Source organism: Paralichthys olivaceus, chromosome 19 (genome assembly GCF_024713975.1).
Source record: "Paralichthys olivaceus isolate ysfri-2021 chromosome 19, ASM2471397v2, whole genome shotgun sequence".
Lineage (NCBI taxonomy): Eukaryota > Metazoa > Chordata > Actinopteri > Pleuronectiformes > Paralichthyidae > Paralichthys > Paralichthys olivaceus.
This window is the reverse complement of record NC_091111.1, coordinates 20,144,617-20,155,000: the sequence shown is the minus strand read 5'-3', so window position 1 is coordinate 20,155,000 and position 10,384 is coordinate 20,144,617. Positions and strand designations below refer to the sequence as shown.

The following is a 10,384-nucleotide window of genomic DNA, read 5'->3' as shown; positions in this document are numbered from 1 at the left end:
TACTGTCTCCAGAGACGGTGGTCGCCACCGTCACGGTTCCCTGACCTTCACCAACGTGTTATTTTCATCCAAACCACCTTCTTCCCAGAACCAAGTTGTTTTTGTGTAAATGTAATGAAAATGGGTTAGGGTTAGAAAATGAAATGTAACGAGCGTGAACGTCGACGTCGTCACGTCTTAAAACGCTTCGATGTTTGAACGTCGTCATGCCGATGGTGAAGTCGGATCAGACAACGTTGTTATTGGACCGTCACCATGACGACACGTGTTGTTTGTGAGCTGCTGTTCTGAAGTTGTTTGACTTTTATAAACCAGAAGTGACCATATTTGGACGAGTAGGGGGTGGAGCCTGTGAGATAGAGGTATGAACTCTACTGAGGGATATTTGGATGTAGAAGATCTGTGACCCCCCCCCCCACTGACTGATACAGCATGTGACCAAATCAAACACAACACACATGTGAAGAACACACATGTGAAGAACACACATGTGAAGAACACATGAAGTGATGTTGTTCTTCTGCAGAGGTTTGATGTGATGAATCTTCTCAGGAACGTCTGACTGATCACCTGTCGTATTGTTCCCTGGGGGGGGGGGGGGGGTCAAAGGGCAAGGTTCTTTTCTTTCTTTCAACCATAATTACCCCCCCCCACCCCACCCCCCCCACACTTCATCATATTCTCCTGTTACAAAGTCTGAACTCTTGAGTTAATTAAAACAGATCGTTAGTGCAGGGTCACGATCTGCCCCCGGTCACATGACACACTGTGTGTGAGTGTGTGTGTGTGTGTGTGTGTGTGTGTGTGTGTGTGTGTGAATATATTTTGTTTAATTATAAAACTCTGATGTTTGAGGAACAAAGTGAATGAAACTAATAAATCAATTCTTTTCTTTATGTTTGAAATAAAAAGATGGAACCACGCCGCCCTGCTGGTAGAAAACTGTACGACATCTCAGTTTGCTGATTGTGGAGGACAAAGACAAAGAAGGAGACAAAGACAAGCTCCCAAAGTGTCCTGACCAGTCTGAGGATGAAAACTAATCCGTCTGTAAATCCTCCTCATATTTAAAGTCCGCCGGGCAAACGCCGGATCAACATTCCTGAGAGTTCACATCTGTAAACACACTCGTGGTTCATTTCTCCGTCCTCACGACGCTCAGTCGCTCCCGTGTCACATGACCGGCGCCGCAGCACGACCTCACATCCTCTCGGTTCAGATCACAAAAAATAAAAGATGTTAGTCTCGACCAATCAGAGCAGTTTCCAACCTGTGATGGAAACAGAGCTCAGATCCACGAATCGGAGAAAACAGAGAAAACGTTCAAATGTGTAGTTTTTAATCTGACAAACAACCATCACATGACATGTTGTCACACATGAAGCCCCCCCCCCCTCTGGATCTCAATCATTCATGACAAACACGCGTGTTCTCTAACAACCAGGACTTCTTCATGTCACAGATCTGTGGTCGTCGGCTGCATCTGGACTCGTGTAATTAACCCGAGTGTTTCAGTTGCTTCCGGTTTCCTGCTGCGTTTCGATGGCGAGTCAGTGAAACTGTGCAGGAGACCACATCATAGAGTCTGAGGAGACGCTGCACCTCCACGCCTCCTGCCCAGTAAACAGTCCTTGTACTTTGATATATACATGTACTGTGTATTGTGTTTTAAATGAAGGTGAGAGAATGAATGAAATAAAGGAGGAGGAGCAGCTGGAGACGGGTCCTGGACGAACACGAGAACAAACCAATCATGGAGTTTATATAAACTTTAGAGATTTAGACGTTTGGCTTCGCTCCTGCAAACGTCCAATGATGAACGATTAGCAGCAGCTCAACATTAATGTTTGTTCATGAAACGTTTAATTACTCAGAGATTATTTCACCAGGAGCCAAACACAATTATTTTGAAATCTCTGATGATTTTTAGAATCTGCAGAACTTAGCAGGTCTGGAATCAGCCTCTCGAGGAAAAACATGCAGGCGTCCAATGATCGGCCTGCGAGAGCCAAGAAATCACCAGGATCTGTTTCTGATTTAGTCGGTTCCTCTGAGTTCGGGTCCGTTTGATTTAGCACTTTACATCCATTGAGAGGGAAAGTGTTTGAGGCTCAGGGGCGAAGGATGAACGATGAGGACACTGAGGGATCGAACACAGAGCCGTCGTCCTAACGGCCCTGAGAACGAACCAAACACAACAAAGTGGCTGAACATGAACGTAAAGACGTTTAATCTCTCGCTGGTCCAGGTTCATGGAGCTTCATTGATGATTGTGAACAGCTGTGAGCGTGATTTTCTCCCATCGGGAGAAACAACTGAATTTAAAAAACGTCCACACATTTAGTTTCTGCTCAGGAATCGACTTGTTCTCCTCAAACAGCCTCTACATGTTCCCTCCGACCGACTTATATAAAGTGTGGTCGACCTCGCCCCCCCCCTGCTCGCAGCTTTGACCGCTGCTCTCAGTTTACAACACAACATTTGAGTGGACTCGTCACTTAAAGTGAAACATCGTGTTCCGTCCATAGAGAACGTTGAAACACTATTGTCCTGCTGGTAAACTCTGAAAACAGAGAAGCTCAGTTTATCATGATTATTGCTCGTTAGCTTGAAGCAGACGGAGCCGACGGCCCAGTTGTTGCGGCTTCTATCGGATTTCTGTGGTTTGGAAACAATAACACTGAGAAATTCTCTCATCCATCATCTCACGAAACCAATAAAACAATGAAAGCAGCGAACATGACTTTAAGACATGTGTTCTCACACTCACACACTCACACACTCACACACACACTCACACACACACACACTCACTCACTCACTCACTCACACACACACACACACACACACACTCACACACACACACACACACACACACAGCGTTCGACCCGGAAACAAACTTCACATTTCACATCTTTAAATTCACTTTAATGTTCAGATGCTTGAGTGAGTTTCTGGAAAACGACAACAACAACATCACTGAGCAAACACAACAACAACAACAACAAACACAACAACAACAATACAAACAGTGAAAGCCAAGATCAGTGACAGTCGTCATGGAAACATCTGCATTTGGTCCTCACAGAGTTCTGGAGAAATAAAAAAAGTGTACACACGAGAAACACAGAGAGCTGAGGGTGAAGTGAAGCTTTGTAGAAACACACTCGACCTCAGCGCCGCATCACACGTTTGCGAGTGTTGTGTATTTCTGGGAACGTGCATCATGTGACAACACTGGAAGACAAATCTGTACGATAGATGATTATGACTCTCCTGTTACTTGTGGTTCCGCTGAACAGAAGCTGATGTTTCTGCTCACGTAAACACACGTCGCCTTAAGTAAACTTGATTGTTCTGTTTTGGGATCAGTGATTTTATTCTGGAATGAAGAGTTTCTCTCTGTGATCACTTGTTTTGCTTCAGGCCACGTTTCTCTGTTTTCTGTGAGTTTCAGTTTAAAGTGTTGAGGAAACATCGGAGGATTCACGCGGACGAGTTTCAGACGACAAATAAGAAAGCTAAGTGGAGTTAGCATTTTTAATTGTTATTTTGTGTGTTAGCTTGAAGCCGGCAGCGGCTGACGCAGCTTCACTGATCCAAACTCAAACGTTTATTCTGCACCAAATTCACGGGGTTGGTTCCTCAGGTCTGAGATGCATGACACTGAATCCTCTTTGGTTCATTTCAAAGACAGAACAGATTATTTTGCTCGTGATTTCTCTCGTATCTTATGAAAAATATAGAATTCACATGTTGACGAGGTTTAAATCTTCTTGATGGGATTTGCTCCTCTGCTCTGAATAGCAGTCGTCGGCTGAGTTTTCAGGAACTGTTTATTTGACACTTGGGCTGAACCCAGAATACCTGGAGCTGCCAGATGTGGTCTCTGTTTGTGAGGGACGATCGACACATTCTTCTGCCACTCTGGGGAAGAGGAAGGAGAAACGTGGGCCCGACGGCCGACGCAGAGCGAGCCTCACTGTGCAGCTCAGTGCGTTGGCTCCGTGAGAACCGTGGAAGTCTGACGAGCAAACAGGTGACGAGTCAGAAAGATCCAGAGTCTAAAGCTCTGATTTCAGACAGGTCGCTGTGGTCGTCCGCCAGGTTTCACCTCCTTTCAGACGACCGTCGGCTTAAACACAGATTCAAGTCAACGAAAGAGAGAAACTGTTCATCCAGAAAATAAATGAAGGTTCACACATGTTCAGCTGTGGGTTCTCTGACAACAAGGGCTGAAACCACATCAGGTTATTTCTATTCTTCTATTTTTCTTGTTTCTTTGTTTTTCCACTAAAACGTGTTGGTTTATTTTGATGCTGCATTTTTTTTTCCAAATAAGGTTTGAAAGGATTAAAAACATTTTGGTGACGTCAGCTTATTCATCACTTCTGTTGTGGTCCAGCAATCTCAATGAATCTTCCTCCCTTGGATTTGTCTTTACTTGTGCGCTGCTTTAGAAACCTGCCGCCACCTGAGAGCAAGTGACGCAAACAGAATATCAAATAATTCAACAAATGACGTTTGACAAACTCAGCAGCAGCCGCGTCGTCTTTCCAGAGACATCGTTCAGATTTCTGAGATACTCCACAGACGTTTCCACAGATTCCACTGGGAACTACTTTTCAGGCTGAGAAGCTGAAGTGGCTTCTGGAAAGGCTTTTGAGTTTTGAGTGTAATATGCATGAACTGACCCTTTAGCCCTTTCTCATCCTTTCAGCTGCACAGGGAGAGTTTTCTTCACGCTAGATTTATTTCTACTCTTATAAAACAAAGCTTATTATGACTCACTGAATAGAAAAGAGTGAAGCCACAAATGACGACTTCGATGATTACTAGACTTTGGCTGACATGAGTTTCAGTGGCCACTGGTATTAACTCCGTTTATCCTCGAAACACCAAACCATGGAGCGACCAGTGAATCACAGAGTGAGCGTCCAAGTCACCACGTGGAGAAACCTTCAGGCTCTGACGGGACAAAGTGCAAACCAGAGGAGGAGAAGAGTGAAACCACAGAACAACTGCCTCCAGAGGGTTTTCACATCTGGGCCAGAATATTCATGGAGAGAAGAAATATAAATATGTGTCAGCACGATACTAACGTGTGTTTCATGAGCACAGGATTTGTTTGGGAGTTCCAACAAAAAGCTCCTTGACCGAGTGACGGACAGAATTAACGTCCGTATTCATTCTGTCCACGTCTTTGCCCTCGGAGGTGAAGAGGGCGGCGGACACAGCATGAGGAGCTGAGACTGTCGACCATCAGCACACATGAACAAATAAGACGCATCAATATTTACACGGGATCCGGCTCCGCACACACATGCACATCACAGTATTTAAAAAAACACCAAGACATAACAGACGACTCTTTTTTTCTGGGTTCCCACCTCGTGTTTATCTTCTCCTGCCCGCTCCCGTTCATTTCCTCTGAGATTCAAACTCTGGCAGCCGCTCGGCCCGTTCTCTACGTAACCTGATATGATTCAGTCACATGGAGGTTCTCTGACCACCCTGGAGCCCGTCTACACTCGTCCAGGACACGGCAGCCGGGACTCAAACTCTCGACTCAGGATTGAGGCTGAGACAACGGAACATAGTGACGTCAGGAGCGAGACGAGGCGACAGAACACAAACTCTAGAAGATGGTGCCGGCTGCGATGGGACCAGGATGGTTCTTGATTGTTCAGAGTAATTGTCGGGGAGTGTCGGAGGGTCAGAGACGCTCCGATACGTTGGAGGCGGTTCCATCACAAGCAGATTGTGGGACGTGGTTCAGGACTGATCTGAGTTTTACAAACGTCCTCTGTGAGAGAACGTTAGCGGTTGTTCCAGAACACTTCAGGTTCTAGAACCATGGTGGTGTTTTCACAGCGAGCCTTAAATAACATTGCGTCCTCCAAACTGGAGACTTTACCAGAAACCTCGTCCGTCACTGACGGCAGGAAGTGATGTCACAAACATTTCTGGTCCACGGCGAGGTGCAGAGGTGGAAGGTTCCGGGGCGGAGCTCCGAGAACATGGAGGACGGTCCTAGAACTTGGTGCTGTGGGCGAAGCTGTCGGACATGATGATGTTCTTGTAGAAGTTGTCGGAGCGTGCGGAGCAGTAGCCTTTCACCTTGTCAATCATCTGGCTGACAGGGAGGATGGAGGAGGAGGAGGAGGAGGAGTTGGGCTCCACCTCTGAGGAGGACGAGGAGACGCACTTGGGGCCGGTCTGATGTGAGTAAGATTTATCTGCATCCAGGAGACAAAGACACAAAGACTCAGATGTGACAATAATCTGGTGAATCGAATGATGACAGTCAAACATTAGAGTCATTACAAGATTAAAAGCATCACAGTGACGTGTTAAATCTCACATGTATGTAAGAGAGGAAGTCGTCATTACTCCACAACACGACAAGGTCACAGCATCGCGTCCATTAATTCATGTTAAGAAACAACGAGGTCACCTGTTCAAACTGGAACGCTCCTGATGGCGTCGAAGGAAACCGGCATCGAACGTGTGGAGCGACATGTTCATAGTTTCATTAGATCTGATTTCACCTTGTAAAGAATTCTGACATACGTACGTCCTGAATCTGGTTGCCATGGTAACAGCATGATGTATCACTACTAGCATCAGCACCTTCGGGCGCAGTACTCTACAGTACTACAGTACTCCACAGTACTACAGTACTCCACAGTACTCCACAGTACTCTACAGTACAACAGTACTCCACAGTACTCCAGTACTCCACAGTACTCCACAGTACTCCACAGTACTCCAGTACTCCACAGTACTCTACAGTACTCCACAGTACTCCAGTACTCCACAGTACTCCAGTACTCCACAGTACTCCACAGTACTCCACAGTACTCCTCACTAGTTCAGATGCAGTAAATGAACGTCTTCAAACATTTTATCGTCGGAGGTGAAGACTGCAGCAGCTTCTTCTTCTTCTGTGGTTTAAAGTGTCTCTACTTCCTGTGATGGGTCCAACTAAGTGTTTTGACTGTGAACCAACAGAACCAGGTTCAGTTTGATCCAGACCCAGAACTCCTCTTGTGGTCTGAGGAACCGCTCAGAGCTCAGACTCTGAACCTAAACATCAGTTCAGTGGAAGCTGCTGTGGCTCTTTCACCTGATCAGTGTGAAGCTCTGACGTTCAGGATCACTGCAGTCAGAGGAAACTCTTCCTCTGGTGGAACCTCCTCATCCTCCCACGTGTCTCAAGCTCACAAACATCTCCCAACACGTGAGCAGCTTTCACTGAATATCTGAGCAGGAGACAGAAACCACCTGATGAGGTTCAGGTGGTTTTCCTCTGCTGTGTCTTCTCCAGGTGAAACGGGTTTAATGGCTCCAGAGCAGTTCTTCTGTTCATCTCAGTGCAGCATTAACCTCCACACAGAGTCACTGTCTCTAATGCCAGGCAATCTGCTTGGTGTGTTTTTGTCTATTCCAAATGCAGTTGGCTGGTTTGGCGTTCTCTCCTCCCTGAGGTTTGTGTTTCTCAGGATTCATGAGCCAACAAATAATAACAGCAGGACGAGTGAAGCCGGCTCGATCACGATGAGGCTTCACGACAGCAGCTTCATTCATAAAAACATATTTGCATTTAATTTTCCACTTAATCCTGAGATCACTTTTCAAAATATGTGCACAGCAGATGCAGAAAGACGAGTGTTGTGCTTTACTGTGTTCTCTGGAAGGTTCTCAGCTCCTCAGGGGTGAAGTTAAGAAATGAACAGTGAACGCAGCTTCGTGGTCAAATCCACCGTTCAGTCGAGGACGTAAACACAGAGACGCTGAACTGTCTCAGCTTCTTGTCTTGATGACTGACAGCACAGTTTATTATTATATACAGTGCAGCTATGGGCAGCACTCTTTTCTATGAGGGGCCTTTCAGGTTTCAGAATCGAACCCAAGGACACTTCAGAAAGGCCAGACTGGGATAGAACTGCCGACCTTCTGGCTGGAGGAAGACCGCTCTACCCCTCTGCCACAGCTGCCCTTAGATTAACATCTCGTACATTTGGTCACTACCCAGAGCTCAGAACATGGATCCAGTTTAGATCCCTCTTCATCTCAACACCAGAACTTCTCTGACCCACCTGCGTCTCCTGCTCTGACTCTCAACTCGACCCCAACCACAGAAATCCAGAGATCTGGCAGAGAACCGGCCTCAGACTCAGACGTGTCACACTTGGCTGCAAATGGCCGCGGTGCACGCTGAGGTCAAGGTGTGATGAAGCCAAACAAAAGCATCTACTGGGACTGTACATGACTTATAGTTAGGGAAGACATTCTAACCTCCAGTTTTACAGCTTGGAACTCTCCATCAGAAGCTGGGCCAAGGTGCAGAGCGGGACGTACACACTTTGGAACAAAATGTCTGTGTGCTGCTGTGACACTGGAGCAGGAAATCTTCAGCTTCCATCAAGTCTTCATTAGTTTGAAACGCACATCGCTGCTCTGCTGCTGTCACAGGAGTGAATCGTTGTTTCCTGCTGGCGTCGTCCGGCTTCCTGGACATTCACAGTGTTTTATGTCAACACTGATTATGTCCTCTGGGGGATTATGGTGAAACCAGTGACACAGTGAAACCTGTGGAATCCTCTGGTCATGAACTCTGGTCGTGATGGATTGGTCCTCTGACAAACATCTGGAAACTATACAACGTGCAACCGATGCTGCTGCAGAAACTTGTTGTTGACGACCTCAGACAGAGGAGAGAGAGGAATCACACAGACGCTGATTCGTCCTGATGTGTTTCCATTGAAAACTATGATCTGGTTGCTCTAAAACTTCCTGTGAAGGATTATTATAATTCAAAATGTCTTAAGTTCCAAACCACCTTCATTAACTGAAATCCAATATTCAACTCCAGGATAAACGTTGAGCTTTCTATGTTGCCACACAAAGTTCGTACGTCTTTACTGTTCCGATCTATCCGTCTTTGATTCGGCCCCAAAGAAATCCAAAGTCTTATATTTATTATAAGAAGCGTTTACATTTCAGCTTATTACGAAATGAAATGTTTCTTTAAAGAATCCGTTAGAAAACAGATATCAGTGGATCATCAGTGAAACAGCGGCTTAACCCCATCACCCGACACGAAGTCATGTGAGTGGTTCTCTAGGCGGGAGGTCAAAGGTGAGGATCAGCGAATCAGATCATTGGATGAGCATCGACAAATAATAAAGTTTGGAGTTTGTGATGTGTTCACGTTTATTTTTGGGAACTTTTTATTTCACATGAACTGAACTGAACTTTTTAACAGGCAGTGTTTTCTGGTGCTGTTTGGATTCATGAATGTGTTTGAGGGTTTGTCTCGTAACGTGTCGGGTTGGTGCAGGTAATGACAAAACAGGACAGCTCCCTAAAGTGAAGCCGAAACATCTCCGTCGCCCCCTGGTGGCTGACGCTTCTTCAAGTGTCTCTGATCAGTTTGGTTTAAATCAGTTATTTGAAGAAATAAAAACAGGCGGAGACGTCATGATTGACAGCTGACACTGACTCCTGATCGGTCGTGTGGCTCCACGATCACTACTGCGCCGACTCTGACTGTAAATGATGTCATCACCACAAGATGGCAGCGTTTTAGCTTTATTTTTGTACAGTGTGAGGAAGTGAAAACGTTTCATCCATCTTTACTTACAGTTAATTACTTTATCTCAATTAAGACATTTAGTTCCTGCTGCTCATCCACTTTGATTTTCATGTTGTGGTCAAAGTGTGAGAAATGTTAACAAAGGTGAGCTGCCATAAAAACAACCCGGAGGTAAAAGTTTGTGAACTGAGCAGCTGGAAGGAAAGAGACGGAAACCAAGAACCTGTCATGATCCTCACTGACCTCGTTAGAGAAACGTTTGGTGTGTGTGAACGTATCCTGATGAAAACACTTATCATACTTAACTATTTTCCATGATTTGTGTGTGTGTCTGTGTGTGTCTGTGTGTGTGTCTGTGTGTGTCTGTCAGTGTGTGTGTGTGTCTGTCAGTGTGTGTGTGTGTCTGTCAGTGTGTGTGTGTGTCTGTCAGTGTGTGTGTGTGTCTGTGTGTGTGTGTGTGTGTCTGTCAGTGTGTGTGTGTGTCTGTCAGTGTGTGTGTGTGTGTCTGTCTGTGTGGGAGATGGCTGCACTTTGTCAAAGTGAGAAGACACAAGTTGAACAAATCCTCTGCAGCTGTGCAGCCTGTTAAACATCTGGAGGAAATAAAATCATCACATTTAAAACTGAACAATTAAAAACAAAACAAGTTGTGGAAACGTCCTATTTGGCAAAAATGTGTCAGTGACAAATGACAGTTGTTGAACTTTCCTCTCATATGGAAACGTTCACAGAGGTTTAGCTTGGATCAGAAAACCTAAACGCAGCTTCACAGATGATTATTGA

The 10,384-nt window shown here is 45.6% G+C and overlaps 1 protein-coding gene across 7 annotated transcripts in view; it reads right to left on the bottom strand.

Annotated features, from left to right (window-relative positions):
• Positions 1-2,900: 2,900 nt before the first annotated feature.
• Positions 2,901-10,384, bottom strand: part of adgrg6 (adhesion G protein-coupled receptor G6) — a 45,162-nt gene continuing 37,678 nt past the window's right edge. For 5 of the 7 annotated variants that reach the window (XM_069514910.1, XM_069514907.1, XM_069514909.1 and 2 more), the window contains one exon: positions 5,456-6,239. Coding sequence is in view for 6 of the 7 variants with exons in the window: in XM_069514907.1 (XP_069371008.1) it covers positions 6,034-6,239 (206 nt within the window). In the remaining variant the exon portion in view is untranslated. Of the gene's footprint in view, positions 6,240-10,384 lie in introns of all 7 variants that reach the window. The other 2 variants (XM_069514906.1, XM_069514914.1) reach the window with 1 other exon arrangement.